The sequence below is a fragment of the Drosophila simulans genome, chromosome 2R (genome assembly GCF_016746395.2).
Source record: "Drosophila simulans strain w501 chromosome 2R, Prin_Dsim_3.1, whole genome shotgun sequence".
NCBI lineage: Eukaryota > Metazoa > Arthropoda > Insecta > Diptera > Drosophilidae > Drosophila > Drosophila simulans.
In genome coordinates, this window is record NC_052521.2 from 3,144,546 (window position 1) to 3,162,179 (window position 17,634).

At 36.7% G+C, this 17,634-nt stretch overlaps 1 protein-coding gene across 1 annotated transcript; it reads left to right on the plus strand.

The window, feature by feature from the left end:
- The first annotated feature begins 268 nt into the window (after positions 1–268).
- LOC6733154 (UDP-glucuronosyltransferase 2C1) lies at positions 269–16,248 on the plus strand. The gene is made up of 6 exons (XM_016167504.3): positions 269–351; positions 2,130–2,187; positions 7,647–7,830; positions 14,269–14,565; positions 14,629–15,416; positions 15,469–16,248. The coding sequence occupies exons 1-6, from the start codon at positions 273–275 to the stop codon at positions 15,635–15,637; spliced, it is 1,575 nt and encodes a 524-aa protein (XP_016026029.1). The 5' UTR covers positions 269–272; the 3' UTR covers positions 15,638–16,248.
- Positions 16,249–17,634: the final 1,386 nt, after the last annotated feature.

Here is a 17,634-nt window from a genome sequence, read left to right on the forward strand (position 1 = left end):
TGTTGACTTTTTGCTGACACTGTACGACATTAAAAGTTAATTTAAATGGAATCGCATCAATTATATATACATTATGTAATTTTGAGCCGTGTACTATACGGTCGATTAAAAGACTTAAATAGCAAGCCAAATAGATAAAAAGTCTATTAGGCCGAAGCCCACGTACTGACTTGACGTCGCGGCAAATGTTTTAAAACAAAAAAGCCCGTGTAGAATCTAAGAAGTCCACGTCCGAAGTCCACTAAATAGAAATTAACTTCTTTTTTAGCAACATGCTTCAAAAAATTGCATTGCTTCTTACTATCTGGAGTTGCGGCACATTGGCTGCGGACATCCTAATGGCCACACAAGGTAAGAATAGTCTAAGACTTCATAATTTTTGATTTTTGGTAGTTTTAGTAGTTAAAAATCGAAATGGTAGCTTCCTTCAAATTGTTTCTCCAAAAAAAGTCTTCTATTCAATTGAAATTTATATGCGTCTATATTGGGTTATTGATTAAATAGTTCATTTAACAGTTAATTCTGATACCGATATGACATTATCTCATCATGTAAATAAATTACATTGGCGTTTTCCTTAAAGTATATTATGCAACTTTATTTTCATACACCGATATATTCCAAGGGAGCTCATTTTTGTTTTGTTTTCTAATCGCTCTTGCTATTAATGCATATTACAAAACGAACTTTTCCTACTCATTTTATTTGATTGTTCTTCGAGTTGAGCAACAACAATGTCCATTGTCCAAAAGTCCAAATTGGTTGAAATGAGTTGTACTTTTCGTTGTCGGGAAAAACTATTTGTCAATATGTATATTGATAACTATAAAACTTTCACATTTTTCGTTGGACGACTAGTAATTAAAAAAATTATAAAACCCTTGTGGGCGTTAGAAAGGAGCATGTCAACAATGTTTAAGATTTATAATATAATATAATATAATATAATATAATATAATATAATATAATATAATATAATATAAAATGGCAAGTCAAATAATGAAATTAAATGGTTGGATTGTGGGCGTGGCAACCTCACTAAACAAGAGAGAATGCTATAGTCGAGTTTCCCGAATATCAGATACTCGTTACTCAGCTAGTGTAAATGCGAACGCGAAATTACATCATTTTTCTGGGATATGGATAGAAATTGGGGAATAAGATGAGAAAAAATTTAAAACTGGTTCGAAATGAGGGCGCGGCAGTTTTGGGCGGTTGTAGGGCGTTAGAGCGGGCGTGGCAACATGGGTCAAAAAACTTGCGCTGCATGTTTGAATCTAGAATCTGTATGCTGAATCTCAACCGTTTAGCTTTTATAGTTCCTGAGATCTCGACGAATATATATACTTTATATAGTCGGAAACGCTTGCTTCTTCTGTTTCATACTTTTCAACGAAACTAGTATACCCTTCTACTCTACGAGTAACGTGTATTATAAACGTGCGCCACGTGTGTGTCTGTGAAATCTGCTAATTTCAAGCAAAGTCGATCTGACCATGTCCGTTCGTCAGTCCGCCCGTATAAGCGATGTGGGAGCTACACGATCTAGAAATTTTAGTTTAAGCCTGTAGATTCCAGTGACGCCTAAGCTGTGTTGGCGTCTAAAGTGGTTTTGGTATACAGATAGAAATTGGCAAGAAAAACAATAAAACGAAGAAAAATCGGAACATTTTTCAACAATTTGGGAGTGGCAGTTTTCGATGACTTGTGGGCGTGGAGTTTTGGATGGCTTGTGGGCATATCGATATAAATTTACAGTACTAATAGAAATATGAAAAAATTATCAAAATATTTAGCAAAAGTGTGTGCCTGGCACTTTTGGGCGGTAGAGTGGGCGTGGTAACATGCGCTGTGCCTATGTTTCAACATTCTAGCTCTTAAAGTTCCCGAGATCTCGAGGTTCATACGGATGGACAGACAGACGGACACATCCAGTTCGACACGGCTATTCTAATCAAGAAAATGTATACTTAATATGGACGGAAACGATTCCTTCTGCCTGTTACATACCTATCAACAAGTCTAGTATACCTTTTTCTTCCACGAGTCACGGTATAATTCTTACTTTATTTTCTAGTGCTTACAAAATACGATAAGCAAAGTAAAACTATATTTTTAACAATTTTCAGGCGGAACGAAGTCACACAAGATACCATTCTGGGAATTGGCTAAGGGATTAATATCCAGGTATATATGAATAATTATTTAAAAATGTTTGTATCATGTTATGTTAACAATATTTATTTATTTTGAAAACCTGTTCTTTTGAAGTAAATGTTGTTTTTCCTAAGTTAAAATTATGTAACTTTCCGTCCTTGTATTGTAAATAAGCCATATCCGTTCGTCCGTTCGTCTGTCCAGGGACATCGATGACATCATAAATAAACAAATTTGGAATGTTAGATTAATCTCGAGAACTTTGAAGCGTCTACACAGCGTATCCAAACGCACTAGAATCACCTTGGAATATCGCCACGCTTAACGAGTTCTTTTTTGTTTTCTTTAGATTTCGTTTAACGGTATTTCCAGTCGAAAGTGAAATTATTCCAAAACACCTTCAACATTTAAAAACAAGATTTTGAGAATATTTACTATTTACTATACCTTCGTAAGCTTTACTCAAAATGAAAGAACAGTTTTTCTAATCCTTCTAATATTACAAACTAAATCCGGGTATATTAAATATATAATTTTCTATTTATTTAACCACAATAAGTTATTATTATTATTTAATGCTAAAAAGAAATTACAAGTTACAGGCTAAGTAAAGAAACATGATTAAATAAATGACTTAAGCTAATGTTCTAAACTAATAGATATTATTAACGTAATTGCATTTACATTGTTGAAGTTGTTTTATTTTTTATTTTTTATTTATTCTTTTTATTTTTTATAATTTGGGATTTGGTAAGGAATTTTAGTACCATTTTGGCATTGTATTGGTTGGGGCTTAGGGTGGGTCTTAAGTTCTGGAAGGTTTGGGTGCGTTGGGCAGTTATGCAAGGGGCAGAAGCAGATTACGTGTGGGACGTCCAAGCGTGCATTGATAATGTTTGTTAAATTGCTGTGACCTAATCTAAGTCTTGTTATAATGAATTGCTCCCCCTCTTAGTCAAGGGCGAATTGAAGACTGTGTTAGGGATGGAGGGATTAAAGTTCTGCTAGAACCAACTGCGCGTTAAGCTGAGGAGTAGCTTAAAATGTTGTTTTTTTTTTTAAGGAAGTGCGATATGAATATTGAGTTATTGTTTGGTGTGTAGGTTAATAGAAGCTGGTATGCCTATTTGGCTACATCGACTACATATAGGGCTCGGAATCCAGATTATTGTTATTTAAGGGAGGTGTCTAGTGATTAGGTTACTGGCAGTGGTGGCGTAGTGGGAGTGATCGTTGTGGTTGGTTATAGAGGAGATGGAGAAGAGGGATTCAGTACAAATGGAGTATTTGCCTGACATCTTGATGCAGATTTGTGGATAGTTTAGCGGTTAGGAAGTCTGCCTTATTTTCGATAGTGCTTATGTTGGCTTCTAATAGTAACTTGTATACTGGCTTTGAACGAAATGCCCTCAGTCCAACTCTAAGTGCAAAGTTAAGAGTACTTTTCAGCTGATTAAGGTGAGATTTGGCTGCGTGGCCGAATGTGAGAGAGTGCCACTTATAATTATGGCTTATTGTGAGGCATAGGATTTTTATGGTACCTGTTGTTGGGATATTTTGCGATGAAGTTATGCTTGTGGAAGATTTGGATGATTTGACACTTGTACTTTGATAAGACTGAGCCAGAGTGGTCGCACCAATCGTAAATTTGGTTAAAGGAGTTAGTTAGGTTTGATATGTATCATATATATAAAAATATATATATATATATTCTTGATTACGATCAATAGCCGAGTCGAATTTTTTTTATGATTTTTTTTTTTTAACTCTTTTAATATTATTTCATAATTTTATTAGTTTTGTACTTTTCTATCGCTTTCTTAAACCAAAATTTTCTAGTATCTATCGATATCAGAGAATAATGATGGGTAACGGGTATCTGATAGTTGGGAAACTCGACTATAGCATTCTCTCTTGATTTGATTTGAACGGACCACTGTACAAAAACACAAAATCAAAACTTGAAAGCGAGCTGTTAAATGTGTCGCTAAAGCGAAGACTGCTGTCCTAGAACTTTAGACTTTGGAACATAGAGAGAGTAAGCAAAACACAAAAAAATTGTAAACAAAATTATTCGCGAAGAGAAACGAGTTTTATAATTTCGTGTACATAGTATAAGTAATAAAGAATTTTCTAATAACCAACGCTGGTTTTTACAAAAGCTAAAATAATTTCGGAGCTCACCGACCCTTCGCTCACGTTAGAAAATGTCCCCTGATTTATTCGTATTAAGCATTAGGAATCGGTTGAGATTAAATGCAAGAGAAGCTGTTCTTAAAAGGCACACAAATATGGCATGAGCCTATTGTCCTAAAAGGATGCAACACAAGCAGGACATAGTTCATTATTTATTCAAGTCTAAGATGATATGATATTTGGGGATAATAATATAATCTAGTTGCTATATTAACTCTTAGCTACGAGCGTGAAATTGCGTTACGGAAAGTCTAAGATGCCCCATTGGCAACTAAGATTGGACCTACGTTGGAAACAGGCTTTTTTTTTATTAAATGTCTTTAGCAATTAAAAGATGTTTATTGAGTATACCGAACGGAAATTTAATAGTTGCAGGACGCTAAGACAAATTCTAGATGAGAGAGTACAAGAATAAGTACTCGAGAGAGAGAGAGAGTGATAGGAGGTTAGATAAGGAAAGATAATGGCACAGTTGAGGTCCCGCTTAATTGTGTATCCAAAGTTGGCTTCAAATAAATAATAATGCTATTAATTGTTGGCGGCTGCGCGATCCAACACATTTCATGTTCATAATTATGATTCATGGCCACAACTAAATACAAAACCACAACAGCAAATCCAAAATGTTCTTTTTTATGTTTATAAGTAATTTGTAATAATTATTTTGAAGAAAAAAACGGGAAAAAAGTAATATAGGCCCAATTTTGCGCGAATCATAAATATGTCATAAATGAATTATTTGTGATGACTTCTGTTATCCTTTTGGGCATACTCTCTAACACGATACTCTCTAAGAACGATACGATTTTATTGGAGATTCTGCATCGATGCGTATATGCGTAAGTTAGGAAAGCAAATGATAATGAGCGAAAGTACAAATTTAGGAATCACTAGCGGCTGGGTGACCCGACAGTAACCTTTCGGAAACCTATCCCCGTTGTTCAGTTCAATCACAATGATGGCGTCCGATCGCAAACGGACGTTTTTTCGTGACTAACGCTTTTTGGATGCCGCCAAACGGCGTCCACGCCTGGCTGTGAACGCTGTGTAATGCCGGCTTTATTTTTCAATTGGAATTTTCCAGTACCAGACTTCTTTTGTGCTGTTGAACACTGCTTTCCGTAGTTGGACCAAGATTTATCTTGGGCCTTAGTCCATTTATGGTCTTTAGTCCATCCTCGGCACGGGGTAGTCATCATGTTTGTCTTCTCCTTTAGTAGTCGGTAGTAACTGCACATTCTATACCCAATCCTTTTTTTCGGCCTTCTGCTCTTTGATCATTGACTTATGGTTTGGGTTACGAGGGTTGTTTTTCTGTTTTATTTTCATCCGTCTCGTATACCATATATGTTATGATTTTGTAATATATATAATATGATTTTGTCTCATTTGCGCTGTGCTGTGGTATTTTCAGGAATGATAAGGTTAATGGATATCCGTCAGAATTGCAAACCCTTGCTTCTACAATTCCTATATATCCGATCAAACTTTTCTTCTTCCGGGCACTTGGTTAACATCATGAGCTTCCTAAGCCAGATTGTTCTCATTCGTTCCAACACTCATAGCCTCAGCTGTGTTTACTATGTCTCAACTTGTTCTTCGTATCTGGCTGGCAATCATTTTGCGACTGCATGATAAGTCGTATGGTCTGAACCACCTGGTTCTCCTGGAGCACCTTATCCGGCCAACCAAAAGGTACTTTTCCCTGACACAACTCCATGAACCATCCTCGGACACGGTCGATGTTGCCTACTTCAACCTTTCTTGCCACTTTGGTGTATTTCAATGAGTCCATCTCCGTATCCAATTTGAACACATTGGTACTGTGCCGCGTCCATATCCGTCCAATTTTCACTACTCACGATTAATCGTGCACGATTTGTGACATAACAGTACGATTATTTTTCTTCTGCAACCACTTTAACATGTTCTATGTTGGCTGACCAGGATCGTCATAAAAACTTTTTCGGCCAGCTGTGGTTGCTGAGAGACGCTGATCCGATCACAGAATGAGATGTATATATCGTAATAGTAAATTTATCGTTCTCTAAGGTTTTAATAATTGAACTGATGCTGATAGTTTACAACGAAAGTTTTTTCGAGTGTTTCGCTCGGTGTCAGTGCCGTCTTCAATGCTTCGATTTCTAGGGGTCTGCCGCAAAAGTGTTGTATTGTGCCTGTCGACCAATGGTGTTTTCTTCGCTGAAAGGGTTAAGCATAAAAATTTAATATGCCATTAAAATAAGTTTTAATAATAAGTGAAAGCGTAGTCGTTGGTTCGAAACGCTATTTGTTTAATTAATTAGTCCATTCCGTTAGATGCTTGCTTGTATTATATTTATTTGAAAGAAACAGACGTTTTGGGTGAAGCGTAAAACAGAAAGTGGCGATACTTCGTATGGGATGTGTCGTTAAGGTTTAACATAACCAGTATTTCTTACATATGAGAAAAAAAGAGAATAACTACTATATTATTATAATTCTTTGTATAATTATTAGTAATTATACCAATTACTTGTGGAGAAAAAAACCATAAGGTATATTTTGATGTACTTGATCAGGAGCACGAGCCGAGGAGTCTCAATTCTCAAAATGTTTAACAAATATGGCGTTATTCTTTTCCAATTGTTTTCGCGTCTTATTGGTTATTATTGCACTGTTTCCATTATTGAAACATCAACGTCTATCAGTTTTTTGTTTTGTCAACAATTTGCGAAACTCGTCCCGATTTTTAGAAATCTGTCTTTGTCATCTGGGTCCTTTAATGGTTCCGGGCCACAAAAAACGTGAATGAAATATTGAAAAAATTGAATGAATCTCTTGGTACCTCTTTTTGTAATCATGTGTCAGTATTATTCACAATTTTTCAGATGAGATTTCAATTAATTGTGCGTTGCGCCATTTTCAATCATTATAAGTTAAAGATAAAGAATATTCAGATAAACGCGGATTCAAATTTTCCGGGCAACAATTAATTGAATTTGATTATGAAATATAATTCTTCATATTTAGGTAAGTAAGCGGATTCCTTTATAAATAAATTTGAAGAGTTCATTTTCCGTTCCATACCATTTGTTGATTTTGTGGTCATGGGCAGTTTAAGTTCACACCAATCGTTTTGTAAGTATCTACTTTTCCAATATGCAATTAATTACAATAAAAAACAAATTTCATACTAACACTTCTTACGCGTAATGATTTAAAATCAGTTATACGACTATTATTAAGTCTAATCTACGCTTAGTTTAAACTTATTAAATTAGATCTGTAATCGAAAACACAATATTTTTCAGAGGTCACAATATTACCTTTTTAAATGGATTTCCGGCTGATTTCAATATTGAAGGACTGCTTGAGGTTACACCAGCTGGTCTTGTTGAATATATCCACAACTATACGAATTGGGATCTTTTGGGCTCACGCATGGCGGGAGAAATGCCCATTAAGCCCTGGGACGGCCTGCGATACGCTTTCGAAGTAAGTTAGAAATTTTAACTGATTCTTGATTATCAGGAGTAAAAGAATTGAAGAAAAAATGTGAAGAAAATGATTTTTGAAAAAATGTTTATATTAAATAGAGATTCAACATACAGATACTAGAGACATGCACGCAGCGCAAGTTTGTTGACTCTTCCGCCCGCAAACCGGCAAAAACTGCCAAGCCCACATATTCGAAAAATTATTGGATATTTTTTCATAATTTTATTAGTTATGTAAGTTTCTATCGATTTGGAAAAACACTTTTTTTGCCACGTCTACTCTAACGCCCTAAAACTGCCCAAAACAGCCAAACCCTTACTTTTACAAAATGAGTTTTATCGATTTGCCAAAAAATTTGGACACGCCCACTCTAAAGCCCTAAAGCTGCCAAACCGGTCACGCCCAATTTTGAAATTTGTTCTCATTTTGTTCGCCAATATTTATCGATATATCAGAAAAATTTAAATTTTGCGTTCGCATTTACACTAGCTGAGTAACGGGTATCTGATAGTCGGGGAACTCGACTTACAACTAGAGCGACTGATCGGGTCTTATTGAGCTGCAACTGCTGCGCAAACCGAGAAGACACCAAATGCAGTTGGGAGCCGGAATCAAAGAATGCCTTACAGGGTATGAATACCCCGAGCGGATCCTAACGAGTACTTAAGAATAACTTACTATTAAATTATTAAAGCAAAGGGATATTTCCTAATTTAAGCATGGCGTAACGTGGGAGATAAATTTCCAAACGGGATGGAACGCGCAGGGCGTGTTGTTAGTTCGTCTACTGGTGTTACAACTAATTCTACTTCTTGTTCCCACCTGAGATGTTGAGGTATAACTACTCATGTCTCTAGTTTCTGACAGCGGTTTTCCAAAAATCCATAGAATTCCTTTGCCAAAGGTATTTTATCCATGGACGTGGTGTCCTCCCAGGAAGTTTGTGTACCAGTATTTAATCTTTGCAGAAATTTTCTTTTCTTTGAGGCAATTTGCAATTTTCCTTAGCGCATGTGTGAGTTGACCTTGTCCAAAAACTCCCGAAGTGTATGCGACGAAGACGAATCTATTTTCTTGTATTATTTCCTTGTAGTATTTCCTTGATGTGAGAGTGAAACACAAGACGTTTATTAGAATACCGTTTATTAAGTAAATCTAAAGCCACTGGATAGTTGCCCGATGACAGTGCTGGACCTTGCACACAGGTTCTCTATGTCGGATAACTCAGGGTCCTTGTCTATAGTTGTATAAAACATCGACATGAAATCCGCATACTCCGTGTATCAGCTCTGGTAGACGGGAACGTTTAGCCGTGATGTAAGCTGTGAAGTCATTGTAACGCCAGATAGAGCTTTTAATCTCTACTCTGTTGAATTTGAGCACGCAAACTAAACTCAAGAAGTAATTTCACCAAATTCATCTCGGCGTTGGCTGCCGAGATTTCATTAAAATTAAGAGCTTCTTGCAAATCTTGATGCCGTCGTCCATATGCATTTTTAATTTGCTCAATCAGATGCAAGCGCAATCAATAAAATTTACTTAACCCATTTTATTCCCCGTAACTTCACTGGCAATAGCCTTATCTTATCAGAAACCGTTATTATTATAAGACTACGTCTCAGCTTTACACAAAATCAATTTCTATTTATTCGGACGCATACTTCTTCGACAGACTGTATATTTTAGCGATAAATGTGCCAACTAAACGCTAGCCTGTATGTTTGGGTAGGCAAAATATAAGAACCGCCCGCAATTGTCGGTCTAAAAGCCTTTATTATGTAGGGAATAAACGCTGATTGTTATTTACTTGAGGCAGAAAATTGCTCTTTTTTATTCATACCGGTTACTAGACTTTAAATCTTTATTAGCATTTGCATATTGCATTGAGGTAACGTTATTATTATTTGAATATAGCTTAAAAAAAGTGATATCCGAATCTATGTACATAAAATCACAAAATAAATTTCAAAAACAAGAGAAAATGCTATAGTCGAGTATCCCGACTCAGCTAGTTTCTCAGCTAGTGGGATTTCTGGTAAACCGATGGATATTAGGGAATAAAATGAGAAAAATTTAAAGATTGTTCCAAAGTGTGGGAGTGTCCGGTTCGGCTGCTTTAGGGCGTTAGAGAGGGCTTGGCAAAATTTTTTGGCAAATCGATAGAAATTTACTAATACAAGTGTGAAAAAATATCAATACGTTTTTCAAAAATGTGGGCGTGGCAGTTTTGTGCGGTTTGCGGGCCGTAGAGTGGGCGCTGCGTCATTGTCTCTAGAATTTTTATGCTTCTAGTTTTTATAGTTCCTGAGATCTCGACGTTCATACGGACGGAAACGCTTCCTTCTGCCTCGTACATACTTTTTAAGAAATCTAGTATAGCCTTTTACTCTTCGAATAACGGGTATAATGACTGTTTATTAGAAAAATTGTCATTAAAGTATTCAGCTTGCGACGTGTGAACAATTTGAGTAGACATTGTCTAGTAGACATCGATTCTTAGGTGCTTATGCCCCCACGTCGTTCCTCAAGAAACCAATTTTGCATTAAGTGCATGCAGATTTTTATTTATTTTATATAAACTAAATAAATATAAAAAAATAAAAATAAATATTACAGTTTGTATTATTTTTATGAAATATATTTTTAAATATGTATTTTCTTTTTTTGGAAAATGTATGTTTTAAATTACAAAAGTAGTAATAAGAATTCCAGATCGTTGCCGTTGACATTTTGCAACGAAATTGGCCAAAACTTTAAATGTGTTCATAAGTTCGTTTCTTGGAACAAACTTGATTTCAACCCGAAAATCGTCTTCTACCACAAGTACGTTTGCTGTTTTTACTCACACAAGCAAGCAAACTCTATTTTTAGATTTCGTATGCTCTCAGTTTTACGTGAGTTGGAGAGGAGGGGGCAAATTTGGCCGTCACCAAAAAAATTATTGCACAGTGCAAAACCAATGTGTGGCCGTTTTGCATCTTGTTATTCTAAGGTTTTCGGTGAAAGGGTATACTATATTCGTTGAACAATATGTTACAGGCAGAATGAAGCGTTTCCGACTGTATAAAGTAATGTATTTTCTTGATCAGGATAATTAGCCGAGTCGATCTAGCCATGTCCGTCCTTCCTACTGTCTGACTGTACGACTGTCCGTCTGTCCGTATGAACTGAGAGATCTCAGGTACTATAAAAGCTAGAAGGTTGAGATTCAGCATACATATTCTAAAGAGAAAGACGCAGCGCAAGTTTGTTGCCACGCCCATTCTAACGCCCTGTAGCTGCCTAAAACTGGCACGCCCACATGTTTACCATTTTTTGATACTTTTTCGTCATTTTATTAGTCCTGCAAATTTCTATCGATCTACGCCGAAGTGGTCTCACTTGGATAAATTTTTAATTAAATTTTTTCTCACTTTACAAGTATTGTACTTATCGATATCCCAGAAAAATTATTAAATTTCGCGTTTGCATTTACAATAGAGTAACAGGTACCCGTTTCGCGTTTGCATTTACAATAGAGTAACAGGTACCCCCGATAGACGGGGAACTCAACTATAGCGTTTTTTCTTGTTTTTAATTTTATTTTGTTTAAATTCAGTGCACAACAATATCACGTCGGGGTCACCAGTGTTAGCGCTGGCAGCTTTATTTTCCAATTAAAACTCAAAGTTCGCCGACAACTATGCTTAGAGATCAAGAAACAAATAGTGAGACTTAAAAACGACCGCAGCTGCCAACTGAAATGCATTGCATAGAAAAGACCGACAGAGAGCTGTTAATGCTGCGGCTGCGGCCATACATTATAATAAACACCACTTCGCTCTCTATATTTATTGCCGGATGGACTTCGACTTTTGGTGCTCATTTCCCCTGTTGGATTTATTACTAGCACGAGGTATACACGAACTTTTCTAAGGAGGTGACGATTTCGACGTCACTTCAGAAATCTCTTGTACCATCATCGTCTTTAGGATGACTAGGACCGCTAGCACCATGGCGATGAACCTAAAAGTAAGATTCACGACAAAAATGTCGTCGTGAATATGATAATAATCATATTCATATCTTAATAATCATATATCAAACAAAAGCTTTCTCAATCACCAAGAGCAGTCTTTATTTGTAAGCTTATTCGTGGTGATGTTGAGAGTCCCGACTTGATTAGTCGGCTTAACTTCTCGGTTCCAAGTAGATTCACTAGAAACTATATACCACTTATCTTAAATCATTGTAGATCTAACTATGAGTTGCATGACCCTTACAGAGTATTATGTTCTGACTCTAATAGACTTTATCCTATTATCTGTAATCTTAACTCTCTGTTGCTCTTAAAGCAATCAATTTTAACTTTTTTTGTACATAATTAGATAATACTAACTTATATTTATTATGTTCATTTCCTCGTCTCTGTTCTCTTTTTTATAACGCTTCTATCTTCTCGTGTTTCGAGCCGTACGATATGGTGTGGACGTGGGAACCGTTTAAAAAAAAAAAAAAAAAAAGATTTGCTTTTAGGGGGGATAGGTCGTCACTATTTTGACATTTAGGGAAAGAAACAACAACAAATTAATTCTTTTTTTAATACTGACATACATTTCAATACGAATTTAGCTACGGGATAAAATAATGAATTATCTGAAATCATCACATTAAGTTTTCCATAGATATACTTTTGAGCCTAGGGGATCTGGATATTTCATACCCTTCATCCAATTTCCATTAAGTTTTATTGACTTTTCCTTACCTGGTCGGCCTCTCCCTTTCTCAACGAATTCCGGGAAGTTTCTTAATATTAAAAGGGTTTAGAATTTTTGATTGACTTTTTTAGACCACAATGGCAATTAGTTAGCAACAAAATTTAATTACATTCGTTTTTTAACATTCCTGTTATATTTGCAATTTACCTATTTTATCCGCTAAAATACACATATTGTGACTTATTGACAAATGAAACTCTTTTATTTTTCGAATTTCCGAAAGATTTAATTGATGTTAATACTATATAACTATATTATAGGTCTATACATGTTACTTATTAATTTTGTAGAAGCAGAATTGGTCCTGCTACCGATTGACGTTAAATGTCACCGACAATGTTTGATGACATTTAGGTAGGTTGAGCCGCATATGCAAATAACTGTACTGATTATATCCCTCGATCACGAGGGAGCAAATGTTACGCTTGCACGCTTGAGTCTTAGTGTGTTCTCGTTATTTATAAACCCATATTTAATGGTTTTAGATATATAGCAGAAAAAAAAAAAAAAATATCCCCTCAACAAGGGGACACATTACATATTACACTACACATTACAACACTACAATTAATTTAATATAAACTTGAATAAATATTTACTTGAGGTAAGAAAATATTCATCATCCCGCTTTTAAAATCGGTTGAGTTATCCCCCTTTTGGTATGGATGTCTTATTCAAGAAAAGCCCCAGTCACCATTTTTCTTAGTACTGCGTTCTCGCGTTCAAAAATGTCAAAAAATAGTAATTTTTTTAACTTTGGGTCTTTCGAAATTTTGTTTTGACTGTCTGCGCAATTTCTGCATCCTAATCAACTACATTTTTGGTCCCCATAATCAATTTGTGGCAGTTTTTGTAATGAGCGCGGATGACTTGTGTACAAATTTAAAAGTGCACACCACTACAATTATTATTATTTCAATGTAGCTGTGCCTCGTGCCAGATGACACAATAAACTGGGAAATCGTATTACTTTGCTATTTGGCGAGGATTCACAGGATCAGGCGACAAAGAATTTGCTTGGTGTAAGTTAGAGGGAGTCCCGACAACAAAAAAAGTAAAGAAAAAGCCTAGTGTTTCCGATATTACACGCGAGCAATATGGCGACTCTCTGACGCCACTGACCATGATGCGATTTTACAGTGTTTTTCGAATGGTGATTGTTGATTTACTGTTCAGAAAGCATGTTCACGTTCATTGCTCTTTATTTTGCAAACATCAAAAGTGAACTAAACATCATTCTTTCGCTTAAAACATCCATACATAAGTTCGGACATTCGGCCATTTGTCCGGTTGACTCCAGTTTCTTTTACATATGTATGTTATATGTTCGTATATGTGATACATACTTTAAAAATTCTGTTTTGTATCCATTAATTTAATGATTATCAAAAAATATGTGTGTATCTAGCACATTATTTTGAAAGCGAAATTAGGGTGTTTCTTTTTCTGTTTCTTTTTAGAAATATTTGGATTCATAATAAATCGTATTAATTTAAATTATGTGGAAAATTGTGTTCTCTAATTGGGACCAGATGAGTACCACGCAATATATCAGGAAACCGTCCATTTTAATGGATATTTCTGGCAAAGACCAAAAATTTTTATTTTCTTTAACAATGAAAAAGTAAGAGAAAATTAAGAGACGATGTAAAAAAAATAATGTGTTTTTAATTAACAGTCATGTGACGCAATGCTTCGTGACTCAGAAACAAAGGAGTTGACCAAGAAAAGCTTTGATTTGGCTATATTAGATGGAGCTTTCCCAGAGTGCTTTTTGGGATTAATGTACGACTTCAAGATTCCATTTATGTACATAAACACGGTGGGCTTCTATACAGGCAGTATCTCGACTGCAGGAAATCCCGTTAGCTACGCTATTACTCCCAACTTCTATTCTCGATTTACGGACACAATGAATCTTTACGAACGGGCTATTAATACGGCCATGCAGATAGGACAAACATTGATGCACATGGTGAGTGAAATTCATTTCTTAGCCTTATTTAACAAATTACCATTACTTTCACTTTTACTATAGTATGTTATGCGTCGGACACACCTTGTGATGCGAGAGCACTTGGGGGCTCAAATCCCGCATCCTTATGAAATGTCGCGCAACGTGAGTTTCATTTTGCAAAATGGACACGCAGTTTTGTCTTATCCTAGAGCCTTTAATCCAAATGTAGCAGAAGTCGCTTGCATTCATTGTAGGCCAGCTAGAAAACTTCCTAGGAACCTTGAGGAATTCATCGGTGCTTCTGGAGCATCTGGATTCATCTATGTTTCAATGGGTTCTTCCGTAAAGGCCGCGAACATGCCAGAGGCGTTGCGTCACATGCTTGTAAAGACCTTTGCTCGTCTTCCGTATCATGTGCTATGGAAGTATGAAGGCAGCTCGACAGATATAAAAGACATCACATCAAACGTAAAACTTTCACGATGGTTACCGCAGCAGGACATTTTGGGACATCCCAAGCTTAGAGCGTTTGTAACACATGGAGGCTTGCTAAGCATGTTTGAGACGGTATTTCACGGAGTACCCGTAGTTACAATGCCGGTATTCTGCGACCACGATGTTAACTCAGCCAAGGCCGAGGTCGATGGATATGCAATAAAGCTAGATCTTCAGACGCTGTCAGCCAATCAGTTGTACAAGGCTATTATGAAAGTGATTCACAATCCGCGCTACAGAAATTCAGCGCGATATCGGCAAAAGCTCTTCCTGGACCAGCGCTCAACAGCGCTAGATACTGCCATTTACTGGACCGAATATGTGCTGCGACATAATGGTGCTTATCATCTACAGGCTCCATCTCGAAATATGACGTGAGTTTATAACGATTATTTTGGTGTCACCATATTAATTATTTTTCCTTAGATGGTGGCAATACTACTTACTCGACGTAGTTGCGGTTTATTTAATTTTACTTTGCGCCGTGATCTTAGCACTAAAGCGCATTGATTTCCCATACGAGAAGGTGCGGAGTCTTTATACCCTGATGGCTCCTTTTATAACAATAGCAAAAACGAAGTCAAAGAAGATTTAAAAGGTCTTTATAATATTACTAGAGTGGGGTGCTTAATAATTAAGAAGAATACGTTGTGGTTCAAAGCGTCAAGCAAATGGATCGATAAGAAACTTTTGCCTATTCCAAATATTGTATACAATATTATTTTTTTCTAACATTGTTAATTTAAACTATTTAAAAGAGTATAAAAACACGCACACAATAACAAAGAAGAATAAAACAAATGAAATCCTTCGGAAATGGAAAAATGTATAAAATCGTATTTATCTACTTGATACTAAATTTAATAGCAAAACTCTGATATTAATAATTAATGACTTCGTAAAAATGGTAACTACTCTTCTGTCGTTGACTCTCTGAGCTCATCAGCTGATAGCTTAACCAGACTTTAAATGTAAATATAAATATAATAAGGATCAAAACAAGTGATTCAAATCATAATTTAAAGGATATATTAAAAATTTGTGACAGTTCCAAAGATGGTATAAAACAATTATGATGTACAACCTAAATTAATGTTTAAAAGCATTAATTTATGATTTTAATTCAAGCTTACTTTACCTAAAACATCTTCTATAAGAATGTCTAAATAAATTACAATAAAACATATTTTCACAAATGGAAACTAATTTTCTGCCGTTTGCAGCTATCGCAGAGCGTTCGTGTGTTCGTTTGACACCCAAACAAACAAATATCCGATTATTTTATTTATTTTTATTTATGCGGCTATATTAAGTTGATCGATTCATCGGTTCCTGTTTCGTACTGTTCGCTCAAGGTCGTCGCAACTTGACCAACACCAGTTGGACTGCTGATAAGGATTTCAACGACCACGTCTCTTCTGCACTTCCTTAGTGTGCTGCTTGCCTGTCCTCTCCCTTATGTGGACTGACTGGTCTTGTCGAATCACCGTTCCCAGACTAGGGTGAAGAGATGCTGGGCTCCTCCTTCTTTCCCTTGTTCTGTCACGGCCGATCCAGCCAGAAGCCTGTTCAGTATCCATAAAGCTCCGTCCTATCGCCCGGCTCACGACGCAGTGTTTATAGCAATACACCCAGAGTAAGACGAAAGTTCAACCCTAGCCTTTCCTTAAGCTGGTGCGGTCGTACCTAGATGGGTTCAATCGACGACCTCGTTTTCACTGTCTTAACGTCCTGGACGCTGCACTGCTGGGTGCTCGACAATTGGGCTAGTAATTGCTGTCGTACGCGGACTCCCGGCTGCGTCTTCCAGGCTATCGACAGGCGAAACAACAATGCGTTAACCCCACGTCTACTCTGACCGGCCGCGCTGGTACCACGTCTGATCGGTTCTTTCGATCGTTCTGGGCAACCACCTGGCTTATTTAACGTGAGCTCCAAAACAGTTGACCGGGTATTCACTTGCTCGGATTGGGACCGCCAGTTTGCAAATCTTGTAGTTGGTCGAATGTCGTTGGTTTAGTGGCGCCATCTAGGAGGGAGGCTTTAGTTTTCCACTAAAATGTGTCATAAGAGAAGGGGCGTCAACCTTAACATTGGTAGCTGTCAACCTTCTCTAACGATTCGCACGGGTAACGATTGGGGTTACATTACATGCGCTAAGGCAAAGTCGAGTGAAAGTGATTGAGTGGTTGGAGTGTTTTTTTTTTCTATCGTGGTTTCGATCTCGGGGTTTGATCTCGCATTCGTTGCTGTGCAAAACAGCATGCATTCTAAACTCTGCCTTGCAGAGTCGGCATATGGACAACACCGTCTGCCAAACGGTGTCTCTGTGGAATTCGCAAAAACAGTAAACACCAGAGTGAAACTGAAAACTTAGTGTACGACCCTGCCCATTGCGCTGGTGTCTTGTCTCTCGCTTGTTAACGCATAGGCCGGCGAGAGATAAGAGAATAAAACTTTTGTCTCCACGTTTTGATGTCATGTTGGGTCATGCAGCCGAAAAAACTGTGCAGTAGACTAAATTATATTCTTTAATATTGTAAGTCGAATTAGTTAGTGGTAGCAGGTGCGATGCCCATAGTGCAAACCGCT